We start from the raw sequence: 18642 nt of genomic DNA on the forward strand, positions 1-18642 counted from the left end.
AGACCTATTACGGCTTTGGGATTTGATGCTTTGTGACACGGCATTCTGCAGCCAAGAGATGCCTTCCTCTGCCCGTGTTCACTGTGCTCCAGGATATGGGGCCAGGGGCTTGCCAAGCTTGCTTTATTTCTCTGTCGTCCTTTTGAGGTTGTGAGTCTATCTACCTCCATGTGTACGTGTGTACCAACACTTCCTTTTTTTTTTTTTTTAAGTTTTATTTATTTGACAGACAGAGATCACAAATAGGCGGAGAGGCAGGGGGAAGCAGGCTCCCTGCCAAGCAGAGAGCCCAACTCGGGGCTCGATCCCAGGACCCTGGGATCATGACCCGAGCAAAGGCAGAGGCTTTAACCCACTGAGTCACCCAGGCGCCCTGCCAACACTTCCTTTGTCATACATGAACAACCGGAAAGACCTTCTGGAACGTACAGCTTGAGACAACAGCGAGCTGTCCCGCCGAACGTGACCATGGTCACTGCTCCCTCGAACTGTTATTTTGTACTTGTGTCCCTGCTCCACAGAGAACAACACTGGCATGTCTTTTCCCCCTACATTCTCACCGCTGCCTAGAATCCATCATGACAAAGAGAGGCCTTAAAAACGGCACTCGAGGGAGACATTATTTCCTTCCCATTTCTCTCTCAGAAAGAGCAAGTTATAATACGAGGGTGGGGGGAATAGCATTTAGGTTATAGGATCGTAAATAACAAGAAAGATTCTGCTTCTTCCCACCCCCAAAGATGCTAAGCCTTGAAAGGACTCCTGATTTAAAAAAAAAAAAGGGTCACCACCCCTTGGCTCGCTCTAAACATTAATATTATATACCTGGTAATAAAGCCAGAGGATGTTTAGTGAGAGCTATTAAAGGGAGCGGGTGGCCGAGACCGTTTCCTCTGGTGAATGAAAATCAGAGGCTCAGAAATACAACTCGTGAGGTTAGTCTTGTGGTTAGCAAGTACTTTAAATTTGTGATCCCCCTGAGTCTATGAATTGACAGAGGGACTATCGACTTTTTCTCAGACAAAGCTGCAGTGCTCACAATTATGACTTGAAAAGAGCAAGGACCAGGAGTCCTGGGGCCATGGAAAAATCTCAGCAGAACTAGGTTAAACCATTCCCGGTGCATGAATGTCAGGCCCTGGTCCTGCCTAAGAGGGGAGAAGAGGGGAAATGCCATTTCCTCCCTCCAAAGATTAATTTTGGCCTTGGAAACAACCTTCTGATTTTAATGTCATTAATCAAACAAAACCGTCACTGACCGCACAAAGCTTCCATCAATGCCTCCCTGCCCATTTAGCTGGTATCATATACTCCCTTAGCTACTGTTTATTAGTAGCCAGAGGGGAACACTGCTAACACAGAGAACAGAAAGTCTGAATTTTTTTTTTTTTAATTGAGTTCTGGGTTGCCTGGGTGGCTCAGTTGGTTAAGACACTGCCTTCGGCTCAGGTCATGATCCTGGAGTTCTGGGATCGAGTCCCACATCAGGCTCCCGGCTCCACGGGGAGTCCGCTTCTCCCTCTGACCTTCTCCCCTCTCATGCCCTCTCTCTCTCTAATAAATAAATAAAATCTTTTTTAAAAATTGAGTTCTTTAGGGGCACTCAATCCAATTTTTCCTCAAGCTAGGAGTCTGTGTCCCTGCTCTTTTAAATAGATAAGAAAAGCCTGGGGAACAGAGTTCCCAGTGAAATAGTGTGGCGATCTGCATGTGGTGGGCGCCTCAGGCTTGGTCCACACTGTCCTTGCATTTTTGAGAACCTTTTAGACCCCAGTCCTGAGGCCTCCTTATCTGACCTCTCCCCAAGTCTGAAAGAGCCTGCTCACCGGTTGGACAGAAGATGCTGCAGAAATGTCACTCCTCATGCCGCGGTTTGCACACAGTCGAGGAGATGACATGTCCCTGATGAAGAAGAGCACTTTGCCTGTGTCCCAGTCTCCCTCTCTTCGTTTGTAATATGATCTGGCAGCTCGAATTCAGAAGGCGGCTTTGCAATTAGGAGATCGAACCACAGCGTCTGTGTTAACAGCTCCCTTAGCTGCTCTAATTAGGGTTCCCTCCTTCCATTTCTGTTTCTCGGTAGAGGACAGGGGACTTTTTAATTGGGGCTATTAGAAGTTCTCTTTACACAATGACACCCTCTGCTAAGCGAAAGTTCCAGCAAAAGCCATGCCCACTCTGCAATTACTTCATGCGGTTCTGAGGAATAATGGTATCTTGTCTCATTTAAAAATAAATCTAAGTCTTCTTCCTTATTGCTTTCTCTCCTCTGCCTACTCACATGAATTTCTTCTTGCCAATTAGGCAAACTTTCCATTATTTAAGGAGCTGGTTTTGATCATATCTGTCCCCTAATAATAAGACATATTAAACTAGATTTCATTTGCACAGCTCCTTTCTCCCAGATACAAGGCTAATTTAAATGAGCTCAGATCATTCGATCTTGGGTCTATAGTGAGATGGTGAAGGGCTGGGAGTCCCAAAGCCGTCCTCCGTTGGCCCGTCGCAAAAACTCACCGGAAATAACCCGCAGGTTCAAGGTCCGCAGTTTCTCGGAATCCTGTCCTCTTAGGAGAGCAGAAGTAGGTTTGTATTTATGACCTATTCCAAGAAAAGAAATTAAATATTTAAATGATAAACAAGCACATTCTTAATATGTATTCCCCCTGTTGATTCAAAGGATTACCGAGGAAAATGGGTCATTCATGACAGCTCCCGGAGTAACAAGACTTTAAAGGCTTTCCTCATTAAGTTATTTTCCATGAGCAAACACAGAAATCTTTCTAAAACAAGTGGTTTCTCCACTACCCTAAATGCCATCATGTCGTCTCTAGCGAAAAGCACCAGCTCTTATGTATAGAATATTATATTACTTAATTATATAGAGATGTACAGAATATTTAATGCATATTTAATATTTAATAATATTTAATGTCCTAAATGGTGTGACATGTTTCATTACTTTATACACTTGGATTTGGAAGGCAAGCCTTCAAAAATCCACCAAGCCTGTCGTTTGGTTGAACGTTCATAAAATGTTCTGCTTTCTGCTACTGTTGCTTTCTAGATGCTTTCTCTAACTGGCTTCTGTCTCTATTTCCTAGCATGCAATTATATAGAAAAATGGATTAAGAAACCTAAAATGTGCACTATTTGCAAATAACATGTTTATTTAAAAATAATATAATTTTAAAATTAGAAAGACCTTGGTCTTGACTCTGACCTTTTTTTTTTTTTAAGATTTTATTTGTTTATTTGCCAGACAGAGATCACAAGTAGGCAGAGAGGCAGGTGGGGGGGGGGGAGCAGGCTCCCCGCAGGGAGCCCAATGTGGGGCTCAATCCCTGGACCCTGGGATCATGACCTGAGCCAAAGGCAGAGGCTTTAACCCACTGAGCCACCCAGACGCCCTGATTCTGACCTTTTGTTAGCCATATAACTTTGGAAAAACCGCTTAATCTCTCTAAGGTTCAGGGTCTTTTTTTTTTTATCTATAAGTAAAAATAATCATACACACCCTGTTTAAGTACTTGGATAATCTAGTTAAAAAAGAAAAAAAAACTTGTGAAAATGCTCTGCAAATGGTTATTCTACAAATATACAATATTGATGATGTTATTATATATTAGCCTTATATACGAAGGTATCAATGGCAACACTTGATATGAAACTGCTCTCAAATACCAGCAACAGGGGCACTTGGGTGGTTTAGTTGCTTAAATGTCTGACTCTTGATTTTGGCTCAGATTATGATCTCAGGGTCATGAGATGGAGCTCCATGTGGGGTTCTGTGCTGGGTGTGGAGCCTGCTTGAGATTCTCTCTCCTTCTCCTTCCTCCCTTCCTCCCCTCCCCCTCAGGCCTGATATTCAGCCAGTATATGCGTGGGTTACACACGAGAAGGGTTGGTATGTTAATGGGTACATGCTACTAGGGCCATAAGTCAATGTCCATCCTGATAGGTGGATGCCGGTGTCATACTTGTTAAATATTCTTAATATCATTCTCATTGCCTGATTTCCAACTACACATTATAGCTCTGCTCGGCCAGAAATCTACTAACACCCTTACACCTATTAAAGATCGACTCCCACTCCCACGCATCACTTAGAGCCACTCTGCTCAAGATCTCCAACTCTGAAATTCTTGATCACCTGTTCTTCGCCCCTCTTCTGCCTTCCCTTCCACTAAGCCTCTACTCAACCTCCAGCCCCCGTCAGCTCCTGCCCCCGCCTCCCCTCCTACACTCTTGTCTAGTAGACAAAGATGCATGAACCTCCTTGAATGCTAACACTGTGTCTTACTCATGCCTATATTCCCCAGCTCACCTAGAACTGCCACTGACACATAGTAGGTGCTCAATAAATGGCAAATTTAACTTTTAAAAGAATGTACATCTATAGAGAAGACCCGAACTGGATTGCCGCAAACAATGGATTTATTCCTCAATACTTACTCTGCCATTTCCACATTCTTCTGTGGCTTTCAAGTATTTTGTGGAGGGTGAGGATGAGAAAAAATATGAAAACAACTAGAACTAAAACATACCAAGTGATCTTCATGGAACAAGTGAAATCTGCAAAGAAAAAAATACTGTAAGAATACAATAAAGTGATGCAACAGAAAGAAGCCATGGGGTGAGGTGGTTGTGTTCTACTATATTCTCTGGCCTTAACTTAAAAAGCTGCATATATAACCATCCCTATTATAGGGTCATTTATCCTCCTGACTTCCTCCCTGATATGTTAAGTGAGTATATTAAATGAGGAAATTTGACCAGGGAGCTTCCAGGGATCACTTTGATTCCAAGATTCTAGGATTGATTTCACTTCCAGGTTATGCTGGTGTTAGTTTCCTCATGGTTGCTATCCCTAAGCCAAGACTTCAACAAGCCAAGTCCCAGAATCAGGGCCATTTGCAATTAATAACTGTGGCCCTGGGCCACACAGTCAAAAATTATGTCCTCAAATTGACAAAAGAGATAGTGAGTGTAAGGAAGATGAAGAGGAAAGAAAATGACAAAGAGGAAGGGCTGGACTGAGGCATGTAAGGCATGTAAGGGGCCAAGGCACATGAATAATCAGAACCCTGTTCCACAAGGATCAGATCAGGGGCACACCTTAATTCAATATCCAGTTAGTTACCCTAGGTAAAAACTAGTTAATTCAAATGACAGTGGGCACATGGAAGGGGAGGTCCCATCCAGCAATATTTTAGCACTGTCTCCTTTGGCCCCATAAAGATACAGTGGCCAGCAGACCTAGGAATCAATGACATAACAGAAGGTGACCTCATCATGTCCAAGACATAACTATCTACTGTCTTCTCTGGCCACCCTGTGTACCCTCTTCCTTGCACACAAAACACAACACTTTCTCAAAGTCAGGAGAATATGTAACTTGTTTATACTCTTTAATGGTTGCCCTTGTGAGGTTCATGATCTGAGTCCCCCTTTCACAGGACCCACCTCCATGCACAGACATACATTATATAGCCATCCAACGTTTATTTAGAAAAGAGGCAGAAGGCAGAAAAGGTTAAGTTTGCCTGGGATGGCAGCACTCAGCCTTCCGCAAATCATCTCATGCTATTCAGCTGCAAACTTCTTTTCCTTGCTCAGCAAATTAGAAGTATGCAGTCAGTTAACTGGAATGGAAGACTTAGAGCGCCAGCAAGAACCACGATGGTCCCAATGACCAAGGTGTCATTGGGCACTGATCAAGCTATGAAAAAAAGCCCCATGCATTCACCAACTCAGTATAGCAATTGCAGAATGTGCACAACTGGGGTCAGGCCAGCCAGAACACCCACCCAAGCACCAGGGCAAATGCAGATGAGGGTGTGTCCCCACATCCTATGCTGCCCCACTCTCCTCCCCACCCATCCTGGCAGTCATCTTGGAGAGGAGGAAGGGACAACAGACAGGAATCTGAAAGAACAATCTGAAGAGACAATTTAAATGATTGTTTCAGAGTAAATTTACCAGATTGGACTAAATTTATTTTCACACCCAGGCGGAGAGGGCTTTTAAAGGAGATCAAATTAGTCTCTGCCCAGCAGAGTAAAATATAAACAAATTTTAAATCTACACATGGCAAATGGATAGACATTTTCTAGAATACAGGACTACGTATTTGTGTACCACTGTTATCTTTCTGAATTATGGACCTAAGGAAGTTCTTAATAACTACTATTTCACTTTGACTGGCATGTATGGATTTTTTTTCATGAACACAAAAATACTCTCTGAAAATCATAATTATGGAAATGCTTCTTTTTCCTTTATGTTTTAGAAAACATAAAAAGCAATTAGGTGGATATGTGGAAATAAATATGATTTTAATATTTATAATCCAGACCACTTTATCTTTCAGACTTCATCACTGTCTTCTCTATGCCATCCTTCCAAAGCCTACATTCCCACCTCATTCCTGAGCCTGAGGGAATGGACCTTTCTGTTCAGATCTTCTCAGATCCTCTCCCATGCCTGATTCACATACACACACCCTGAAATAATCCCTAACTACAGAGGCCATTAAGGGGCACTGAAGGCTGACTCATGAGAGAAATTCTTTTGAAGCCTTCTATTTGTAAATGTAAAAATGCATACGTATTCTATAGTTGTGTTTGCTTGAAAATATAATATTTTTAAAATAATTGCCTCTAAAAAAATTAAAACTTTTTAAAAAAGGCATTCTGAGGCAAGAGGAAAGGCTTCCCTATGTCTGGAAGATCGCAAAGCCCAGCAACTAACTCTACCATCGCACCTGTTTCACTGGATACACTTGCTCCATTGTTTTACATTCATCTATTTTTGCGTTCCTAATGCTAGCACATTGCTTGGCATACAGTAGGGTGTATCATAAAATACTCTTCCAAAATAGATTTTATGGGTAAAGTGGGGGCACATGGCCTAGTAGAAAGGATCAATTGTGGTAATTCAGAAGATGGTGCTGAGAAAGCTATTAAGCTCTAGAAGTTAGATAGGTGTGATTTTCATCTTTTGGACACCTACCTTTCCCTCAGAGCTATCTGGTAGACCCAAAGTGCCACATCTGCACCCTATCTCCATGGCTTTATACCAAATACCCCATTTCATTCAGTCCTGGTTCTCGACTCTAGGAGAAGATATATGTCAATTCAAAATATGATTTTAATAGCCCCTCGCAATGTACGTGGCTATTTATATTTTAAAATAAATTTCACCCTTTAATACCCGGATGTGGTAGTGATGTTTCAAGCACAGCAAATAGGCATGTCCGAAGTTATTCTGAGGTCTTGCTAGTGCCCCCTCAAATCACAACCCACAGATGCCTTCTCTGCTTCTGAGTACAGCCAGACCTCAGGAAAAGCAAATTTTGGAAGAAAAGATAAACAGATAAAAGCACTAGCCTTCTTTCAGGTCATATTTTTGCATGAACAAAATTATTCAACTATTTAACTTTCAAAGAAGTTAACATGTTAGCCTTTATTTAACTTTGTATCCAATTCTCTTTTCCCTCTACCTTCCTTAAATACTTACTTTTGACATCCATTTCTAGGTGCAGAGAAATGTGAGTACAATTATTCAGGAATTCCATAGTCCTACAAGTATGGTTCATAGACTTTTCCCTGAGTGGATCTTCCTCAATGATTGCTGGCCTTCTCGTGCGGGTCTTTAGATTACAAGTCATGTTATACTCATCCAAGGGATCAACTGTAGGAGCTACAGAGAAGTTAAAATGTCGACAAGGTGAACGAACATCATTTGCCTTCACTTCCGTTGATCCTTTCATGATAAGAACTAGAAAGAGATTAAGAAAATGTTATTTGCAAAATAGTAATACATAGTAAAAAAAAAACACACACCCATCAAAACTAAATACCATCCTTCCTCTACAAGAGAAAAGTAGAAATAAGAAGTTCCTTGCACTAAAAACAATGATTAAAGTGCTTACATTTTTTTTTAAGATTGTGAAAACCAGATGATTGTAGGGTTGAAATAAAATTGGAGCATCTCAAAGAAAATATAGACATTTCCGGGATGACTTGTGGGACAGATGATAATGCTCCAAGCCAAAAAAATCCCCATTATGCCCATTCTGAATCCCTGGCCAACCAGAGAAGATGGAGAAGGAGGAGGAAGGTGCCATTGTTTTAAGCCACTAAGTTTCAAGGTAGTGTGTTTCACAGGCATAATAATGGGCATAATTTATCAGTGCACTGTCCTACATTTCAAGGAGACAGAGAAGTAGTATCTGTGAGTTACCAAGCCTTAATAGGTTTTCCTAGTTCTACTTCTCTGTCACCATAAAGGTATTTACCCAACTTGCTTTCTGGTGAACTTGACCCAGACCCTGCAATAGGTAGTGTTACTTAAGTAAGAACCCAGAAAAAGATAGATCTTTTATACCTCTTTCAAAATCAATACCAAGAAATCTCATTCCCATTCTAAAAGAATGGGGAAAGATGCCAGTATGGGATGATACAGGAAGCAATCTCAGCGAGTAGGTATAAATAATAAATCTGATGCTTGGGCCTGAGGCCACTGGTATATTTTCTGACTACAAATGAGTTATTTAATTTTTCAGTGATGCAAGTTGATTTGATTCAATTAAATGATATCTATTGATCTCAAAATAGATGTAAGATTCAGTTAGATATTACACATAATATGTAGTTAATCCTTCATTTGTTTATTCATTTAAAAATATTTATTGAACACTTAATGTCAGGCATTAGGCTAAGACCTGAAATATAGTGAACACAGAAAAGTCTCCAACATTGAGCAGACAGACATGTAAAAAGACAATTCATACACAGTGGATAAATGTTAGGCAAGACAAGGTACAAATGTGTCAAGGATTCAATGACTTCTTAGAAAATCCAAGTTTGATTTTACTTTTTTAATTTTTAAAAATTCAATACCTTTGGAAAGAGCCTGCTAAATACTCTTTTAGTGATCAAAGGTACATAAATTATGGTGGCATTTTGATGTATTTTATTTTTAATTATTTTTTTATTTTATTTTTTCAATGTTCCAAGATTCATTGTTTATGCACCACACCCAGTGCTCCATGCAATACGTGCACTCCTTAATACCCATCACCAGGCTCACCCATCTCCTTACCCTCCTCCCTCCAAAACCCTGAGTTTGTTTCTCAGAGTCCGCAATCTCTCATGGTTCATCTCCCCCTCTGATTTACCCCACTTCACTTTTCCTTTCCTTCTCCTAATGTCCTCCATGTTATTCCTTATGCTCCACAAGTAAGTGAAACCATATGATAATTGACTCGTCCGCTTGACTTATTTCACTCAGCATAATCTCCTCCAGTCCTGTCCATGCTGATACAAAAGTTGGGTATTCATCCTTTCTGATGGCTGCGTAATATTCCATTGTATATATGGACCACATCTTCTTTATCCATTCACCTGTTGAAGGACATCTTGTCTCTTTCCACAGTTTGGCGATTGTGATGTATTTTAAAAGTAGATAAAGTAAAGTTTTTGATAAAGTAAACCAAGAATAAGTAATAACCCAAAGCACTACAGATCACAAGCCACATATCAAAAGCCACATTTGCTGAGTGTTGTCATACCATTGGCTTTTAAATGGGAATATATTATTCCTTTTTTAACAGACTAAGATAATTTATTCTTCATAAACTTTATTGCCATTTTATAGTTACCTTTTGATGTTTGCTCCTGAAAAATAAAACCCATGCTTTTTTTGGACTCACAAGCCAAACATGAGCACATTTTAAATTCACTTGTGAAGCCTTGGCAAATCCTGGTGAAGTTTTGAAAGCTGGAATGATTTATAAAGAGTCCCATAATAGTCTGAGTTTCTCTTACTGGTTTCAGAAAAGTCACAAAAGAAAAATTCAAAGAGCGGAGTGAATAGTTGAAACTAGGTTGTAAGCATACTTCCAGACATGAGAGCTCCAATACATTTCCTGTAAAGGAAAAAGAAATTGACTATGAAATTCTCAGGTTTTGTCATTCAAATAAATACACAGTAAGTTCCCAGTTTTTCTTAGATGGATACAGTATATTTCAGCTTGTCAGTGACAAGACTGTTTTTATATGAATTAACATTTACTTTATTTAAATATTTCTTTCAAAGATTTGTACACATTCCCTGATAATTTTCATAGAAGAGAACTAGAGACATTCTTGGAAACCCTTAACATTTTAACCATTATCTCCTGGGAAATCTCTAGAAGCCAGAAGTTCAACACCAATTTTACTGGTCTGAAACCTACATGTTTGCATGACCACCAACCCTTTGAAGGCTCCAGGGAAGCCTCTGTTCCTTGACCCTCTTCCAACTTTGGGTGGCTGTTGGCATTCCTTGGCTTGTGGCTACCTCACGCCAATCTCTTTCTGGTTAACGTTACCTTCTCTTCTGTGTCTCTGACTTCTACTCTTCTGTCTGTGTCATCTCCCTCTGCCTCTCTCTTACAAGCCTCTTAGACAGGACACCTGCAAGTGGATTTAGGTTCCACCTGGGTAATGCAGAAGTCTTTCCCCATCTCAGGATCCTGAAGTTAATCACACCTGTAGAGACCTTTTTTCCTTGTAAGGTAACGTGTACAAGTTCCAGGCTTTAGCCCAGGATATCTTTGAGCAGTCATTATTCAACTTATCTGGTCCTCCAAAGATTAAATTGAACAGGGTAACATCATAATTTTTATTTTTGTCTGAAGATAAACATCATACATGGAAATGAGGATACAAAAGGAAGAACACCACCTTCAAAATAAAAGACAAGGACTCCAGTGCTGTACCTGTCCTTAGGCAAGACACTTGGATAATTAACTTAATCTCCATTAAGTCTCATTTTCTCATCAGCAAAATAGAGGCAGTAACTCTAGATCCTGCTAACTTCATAGTAGCATCAAGTGGTATGGCACATATGAGAACACTTCTGAAATTTGTACAAGTGTATATTATTTAAAATTCAAACCTATAGGGACATCTGAGTGGCTTAGTCAGTTAAGCGACTAACTCTTGGTTTTGGCTCAGGTCACAGTCTCACAGGTCATGGGATCAAGCCCCACTTTGGGCTCCACACTCAGCACAGAGTCTGCTTGAAGAGTCTCTTCCTCTGCCCCTCCCACCACTCACGCACACACTCTCCCTCTCTCAAATAAGTAAATAAATCTTCTTTAAAACATTCAGACCAGTATTCCAAAATGAAAATTAAAAATTCAAATTTCATTTAGGGTAGGATTATTTGTGGTTCAATTCACACGAGTAATTAAAGCTCACTGTATAAAAAATCAAGAATCTCTGTTTAGCAGTAATGATCATTTAAGAAATAGGTAACCTCTTTCAGGTATCCCTAGTCTGACAGTCATTTGCTAGTATGAGAAAATAACTCACATGCTCAACTGTACCTTTATGTGGCTTTCTTTACCATTTCTTGTGTAATCATATAGGGTCAAATAATTGTTTTTAATTTTTCTAAATAATGTGGAGCACAATGAAAGAATCACTTTAGTTCTTACAATGATTACTCTTATTCATAGAACTTAATTCAATCTTTTTTTTTTTTTAAGATTTTATTTATTTATTTGACAGAGATCACAAGTAGGCAGAGAAGCAGGCAGAGAGAGATAGGAGGAAGCAGGCTCTCCGCCGAGCAGAGAGCCCGATGCGGGGCTCGATCCCAGGACCCTGGGATCATGACCTGAGGCGAAGGCAGAGGCTTTAACCCACTGAGCCACCCAGGCGCCCCAAACTTAGTTCAATCTTAAAAGAAAAAACAGGCGATTGATATTAAAGAATTTTTTATTTGCAGAATTTGTATTTTAATAGTAATTCCGTAAGTGTCTCATTGCTGATGATTATATTTTTATTATTTAAGAAAAGTAGAGGCTTATTACCAACCTCTACATTTGAAGTTGTTTCTGCAATAATTCACTTGTGATTTCCAGCTATAAACACATTTCATATTTGAGTTGCTATAAAGGTTTTTCAGGGGAGAAAATGGTATTTTATTCAAATCCATAATTTTATGTCTTAATATATTTATAAGCAAAGTTGGGACCAAATTGTAATTAATTTTTAAAACAACTACGCTCAGTAAGAAGGTCCCAGGAAGGAGATAGAAATGTACCATCTGATGGAACTCTATAACCTTTGGTTTTTTTATACTACCAAAACATACAAAAACACTTCCTGCCATGTTTCTATTTTACTCACTGGCATTTTTCTTCTTACAAAATTTTCTATTTCTTGACCTTGTAATCCTATGATACAACCAAGATAGGGAAATAGAAAGAGAGAAAAATTTTTGCTATATATATTACAGTCCTCTTATCCAATAAGTGACCAGCCAGGCTTTCTAGAATTAGAAATATCCTTTATATTTGACTGCGAGGTCATTTTATGATGGTTTTTAAACCTTGGTTTTAAATAATTCAGTCAGAAAGGAAATAAATAGAAGATATATCCTTCTCTCGTATAATTTGAAGAAATAGTGAATTCTATTCAATCATTTTTGTTATCAGGTGGGCTATATTCTCATCTCCATAAACAAGGATATATGAGTTTAATTACTGCCATTTTTATTGCTAGGAGTCAGACATCTAAATTCTTACTCCCATAGATAGAAATGCATTCCAGAATTATTCCAGTACTATGACTGCAATCTCTCAGCATAAGTATATAGAATACTAAATAGAATCAGGAAAATATATTACAGTACAGGACAAATGCTCAAGTCAATCTTTTTTTTTTTAAGAAAACCAGAGAATAAGGCTAAAGAAACAACTATCTTTATTTTCTTTTTTAATTTTTGTTATAAAACTTTATCATCAATAAGTGTTTGTAAAATGTTGGTGCCAGTTAACGAATAATAAAGATAGGGATGGCTGGTTGGCTCAGTTGGTTGAGGGCCTGCCTTTGGCTGGGGTCACAGTGGGGAGTCTGCTTCTCTCTCTCTCTCTCTCTCTCTCTCTCTCTCACTTTCTTCCTCTTGCTCTCTCTCTCAAGTAAATAAGTAAACTCTTAAAAAATAATAATAATAAACACCATATATCTATCATACAGATTTAGAATATCAATATTACTAATATTTTGGAAACACCCTATCCCTCCCTATTCCTACATAATCCTTTCCCAGAGATTAACCACTGGCATGAATTTTGGGTTTATTACTCCTTTGTTTTATCTTAGAGTCTTGGCAAAATGTGTATTTTCCTAAATAACATTGTTTCATTTAGCACATTTTAGACATGTGTGTATATATGTACATGTATATAGAGAATATACTTTATGTATTCATCTGTAACTTGCCTTTTTTAATATGTTTTAGTCATGTTGCTACATATAGCTATGGTTAATTTTATTGTCTCTGATATTCTTTTGAATGACTATAATACAATTTATTCATTCTGACAGTAAACATTTGGGTTGTTTCTATTTTTGCTATTTTGCAACATGAATAATGCTGCTATGAACTATAGCCCTCATCCATGGTTGGTGGGAACAAAAAACAGAGCAACCACTTTGGGAAAACAGATTTACACCTCTCATATGTTAACTATATGCTTAGTATATGACCCAATAATTCTACTAAGAACTTAAGAAGAAAAATCAAAATACCTGTACATGAATTTTTACAGCAGCTTTTTTATTTGTAATAGCCAAGAACTGGAAACAATCCAAAAGCCCAACAACTAGTGGATATTAAAGCAATTCCTGGGGAGCCTGGGTGGCTCAGTAGGTTAAGCATCTGTCTTCAGCTAAGGTCATGATCCTGAGGTCTGAAGATCAAGCCCTGCCTTGGGCTCCCTGCTCAGTGGGGAGCCTGCTTCTCCCTCTCCCTCTGGCCCTCACCCTGTTCATGCTCTCTTGCATGTGTTCTCTCTCTCTCTCTCTCAAATAAATAATTTTTTTTAATTAAAGCAATTCCTGACATATCTATATAATAGCATGCTACTCAGGAAGAAAACACAAGAAAATACTGATCCAAACAACAACATGTACAAACTGAATCTCAAGTGAGTTATGAAAGGGAAGGAAACCAGATATAAGTGATTACATAGTTTATTATTCCATCTATATGAAATCCTAGGATATATTGACAGTGGGAGAAGTGTTCTTCCGCAGAGGAGAAAGAGGGACCTTTGTGGGGAGGGGTGTTGGAAGATTGTATATCTTGATTTTGGTGCTAATTACATTGGTGTAAACATTTGTCAAACCTTGAACTAAACACTTAAAATGAGAGTATTTTATTATATGTAAATTTTATCTCAATAAATTTCATTTTTGAATAATGCTAATATGAATATTAATGAATGCATCTGCTGGCACAAAAATACAGAAGTTTCTCTGGTATACACACTGAGTAAGATTGCTGGGTATTCAGAATGTGCATCTTTGATTTTTCTAGAAAAATGTCAAATCATTATATGAAGTGACTGTACCAATTAATACTCTAATGTGTGATGTATGAAAGTTCCCACTGACATACATCTTGGCCAAGGCTTTTCGAGTTTTGCCAGTTCAGTGAGCATTAAACAGCATCTTATCATGGTTTAAAGGTGTATTTTCTTCTTTTTTTTCTACTTTTCCATTTTTTCTGTTAGGTTGTCTTTTTTTAAGACTGTATTTTTTTGAAAGTGAGAGAGGAAGAAGCAGACTCCCCACTGAGCAGAGAGCCAGATGCAGGGCTCGATCCCAGAGCCCCGAGATCATGACCCAAACCAAGGGCAGACGTTTAACCAACTGAGCCACCAAGGAGCCCTGTTCGTCTTTTTCTTATTACTGTTTAGGAGTTCTTTAAGTTTTCTGTTTCAAATTTTAAGAAGTTGGGGCACCTGAGTGGCTCAGTGGTTAAAGCCTCTGCCTTCGGCTCAGGTCATGGTCCCAGGGTTTTGGGATCGAGCCCCACATTGGGCTCTCTGCTCAGTGGGGAGCCTGCTTCCTCCTCTCTCTCTCTGTCGGCCTCTCTGCCTGCTTGTGATCTCTCTCTATCAAATAAATGAATAAAATCTTTAAAAAAATAAAATAAAATAAAATTTTAAGAAGTTCCTTATTTTCTTAATTTTTAAAAAACATTTTAATAATTTATTAGAGAGAGAGAGAGAGAGAGAGCACGTGCGTGTATGTAAGAGGGGGGGATGGGCAGAGGGGGAGGTGAATGGAAAAGGAGAGAATCTCAACCAGACTCCAGGGCTGAGCACAGAGGCTGACACAGGGCTTGATTTCACAGCCATGAGATCATGACCTGAGCTGAAACCAAGAGTCAGGCACTTAATCAACTGAGCCACCTAGGTGCCCCAAGAAATTCTTTTATTATTTTATCAAGATATCTTCTCATAGATTATACTTTATCAATTCATTTTCTTTATGATCTCTTAAAAGAAGCTCTTAATTTGAATGCAGCAAAGCTATCAATCATTTCTTTACAATTTGTGTTTTGTGACTTATTTAAGGAATCTGTCTCCCTTAAAGTTAAAAAGATCTTTTAGAAGTTTTAAAGTTTTGCCCTTTACATTTATGTTCTTTTTTTTTCTTTCTTCCATTCTTTCCTCCTCCTCCTCCTCCTCCTCCTCCTCCTCCTCCTCCTTCTTCTTCTTCTTCTTCTTCTTCTTCTTCTTCTTCTTCTTCTTCTTCTTCTTCTTCTTCTTCTTCTTTTTTGAGAGGGAGAGAGAATGTGAGTGGAGAGGGGTAGAGTGAGAGGTAGAAAGAATCTTAAGCAGGCTTCACACCCAGCCCAGAGCTCAACATGGGCTCCATCTCATGACCCTGAGATCATGACCTAAGCCAAAATCGAGAGATCCTTAACTGACTGAGCCACCCAGACATCCATGTATGTTCTTTCTATCTGGAACTGGGTACAGTGTGGTACCCGATTACCTGAGTATAGTTAAGCCACATTAATTTTTCCACACGTGATAATCAATTGCACTAGAATTTATTGGGTAGTCTCTCTTTTCCTCACTACTTAGAAAGATGCCGCTACCATATATCAAATACCCATAAATATATGAGTGTGTATCTGGGATCTCAGTTTTGTTCCATCAGTCCATTCTTCTATCTTGGCAAAGATATTATACTGACTTAATTACTTTTGCTTTGTAAAGGCTTTTATATCTGATAGGAAAATCCTCTCCCCTTGTTAATCTCCTTTAGGAGTGTCTTAGCTATTCTTCGGCCTTTACTCTTTTTCTTTTCTTTTTTTTTTTTTTAATTTAATTTCTTTTCAGTGTAATAGTATTCATTGTTTATGCACCACACCCAGTGCTCCATGCGACATGTGCCCTCCATAATACCCACCACCAGGCTCCCCCAACCTCCCACCCCCCGCCCCTTCAAAATCCTCAGATTGTTTGTCAGAGTCCATAGCCTCTCATGGTTCATCTTCCCCTCCAATTTCCCTCAACTCCCTTCTCCTCTCCATCTCCCCATGTCCTCCGTGTTATTTCTTATGCTCCAGAAATAAGTGAAACCATATGATAATTGACTCTCTCTGCTTGACTTACTTCACTCAGCATAATCTCTTCCAGTTCCGTCCATGTTGATACAAAAGTTGGGTATTCCTCCTTTCTGATGGAGGCATAATACTCCATTGTGTATATGGACCACATCTTCCTTATCCATTCGTCCGTTGAAGGGCATCTTGGTTCTTTCCACAGTATGGTGACTGTGGCCATTGTGGCTATGAACATTGGGGTACAGATGGCCCTTGTTTTCACTACATCTGTATCTTTGAGGTAAATACCAGTAGTGCAATTGCAGGGTCATAGGGAAGCTCTATTTTTAATTTCTTTTTTTTTTTAAGATTTTATTTATTTGACAGACAGAGATCACAAGTAGGCAGAGAGAGAGAAAGGAGGAAGCAGGCTCCCTGCTGAGCAGAGAGCCCTATGTGGGGCTCGATCCCAGGACCCTAGGATCATGTCCTGAGCCGAAGACAGAGGCTTTAACCCACTGAGCCACCCAGGTGCCCCTATTTTTAACTTCTTAAGGAATCTCCACACTGTTCTCCAAATTGGCTGCACCAACTTGCATTCCCCCCAACACTGTAAGAGGGTTCCCCTTTATCCATATCCTCTCCAACGCATGTTGTTTCCTGTCTTGCTAATTTTGTCTTGGCCCTTTACTCTTTCCAGCAAATTTTAGAATCAGCTTGTTTAAGTTCAGTGAAGAACCTAGCTGTGATTGTGACTCGAATCTTGAAATTCCCTGGAGAAGAAAGATAAAATACTGAATTTCTCCTATCACTTTTTTCTTCCTTTTTTTCCCCCTATTTATATGGAGTTTCTTTGATATCTTTCAATGAAATTTTCAAATTCTCTCCATGATAGTCTCATATAGCTTCTGTTAGATTTCCTCTTAGGTACCTTACTTTTGTTGCTAGTACCAACAGTATCTTTTAAGGAATATGTTTTCAGCTTTTTAGTGGTATATGGAAATACAAATAACTTTTGAATATCAGTTTTATTTTTTTTACCACTCTATAAATGTCCTTTTTAACTTATTTCTTATAAACATTTTGGGCTTTCCATGTAGATATCCAAAGCAAGTATAAATAATAACAACTTTATTTCTTGACTTCCAATCCTTATACCTTTATTTCTTGTACTTGTCTCAAGATTTTATTTGTTTGAGAGAGAGAAAGAGCACACATGTGTGAAAGCAGAGGGAGGAATGGGGGAGAGGGAGTGGGAGGGGAAAGAATCTCAAGCAGACTTCCCACTGAGCACAGAGCCTGAAGTGGGCTTTGATCTCACAACCCTGAGATCAAGCCCTAAGCCAAAACCAAGAGTCAGACACCTAATTGACTGAGCCACCCAGGCGTCCCATTTCTTTTATTTTTCTTACTCCACTGCCAGGACCTCCAGTACCCCAATGAATAGACAACTGGAGGGGTTGTCTTAAAGTATTATTTAAGGCTCAACTGGAGAAAGCAGTTAATTTTTTTTCAGAGTTGTCTATTCTCCCTTTGTTCTCTATGTCTCTTAACCTCTGTTTCATATTTTCTCCTTCTCTGACTTTCTGTGCTGTGTTCTCATTAATTTATTCAGATCTATATTCCCATTCATTAACTCACTTTCAATTGTGTCTGATCTGTTTATTCCATTCCTTGTGTTTCTACTTTATGTTATTATATTTTCATAATTAGAATTTTGAGTTGATTCTTTTTCAAATTTACCTGATTACTATTTTTTTAAAGATTTTATTTATGTATTTGACAGAGAGAGTGAGAGAGCACGAGTTGGGGGTGGGACGTGGCAAGCAGAGGGAAAGGGAGAAGCAGGCTCCCAGCTGTGCAGGAGGCCCAGTGTGGGGCTCAACCCCAGGACCCTGGGAACATGATCTGAGTTGAAGACAGACACTTAACCAAATAAGCCACCCAGGCATCCCTGCCTGATTATATTTTTTAAATTTAGGTTAATTTAATTTTAAATTCTAGTATAGTTAAACACGGTGTTATATTGGTTTCCAGTGCACAATATAATGATCCATAAACCTGCCTGATTATTTTTAATAGTCTTATTTCTTACTCATATGTTTTGATACCATTTTTGTTGAAACAAACTAAATACTTACTTTATATTTTATATCTCATAATCCCTATCTGAATTCTTTAAAGATCTGATTCTGCTTTTTTGTCTCTATTGATTCTCATCTGTTAAGTCTTTGT

General features: G+C 39.0%; 1 protein-coding gene across 1 annotated transcript in view; it reads right to left on the reverse strand.

Annotated features, from left to right (window-relative positions):
• The window catches only part of TMEM156 (transmembrane protein 156), a 50730-nt gene that overhangs the window by 16151 nt on the left and 15937 nt on the right, over positions 1–18642 (reverse strand). Inside the window, exons 2-5 of the mRNA XM_047719114.1 lie at positions 9668–9934; positions 7522–7782; positions 4456–4575; positions 2518–2601 (exon numbers count right to left, since the gene is read on the reverse strand). Coding sequence (XP_047575070.1) covers positions 2518–2601; positions 4456–4575; positions 7522–7782; positions 9668–9934 — 732 coding nt within the window. The remainder of the gene's footprint in view (positions 1–2517; positions 2602–4455; positions 4576–7521; positions 7783–9667; positions 9935–18642) is intronic.

This window comes from Lutra lutra, chromosome 2, assembly GCF_902655055.1.
Source record: "Lutra lutra chromosome 2, mLutLut1.2, whole genome shotgun sequence".
Taxonomy (NCBI): Eukaryota; Metazoa; Chordata; class Mammalia; order Carnivora; family Mustelidae; genus Lutra; species Lutra lutra.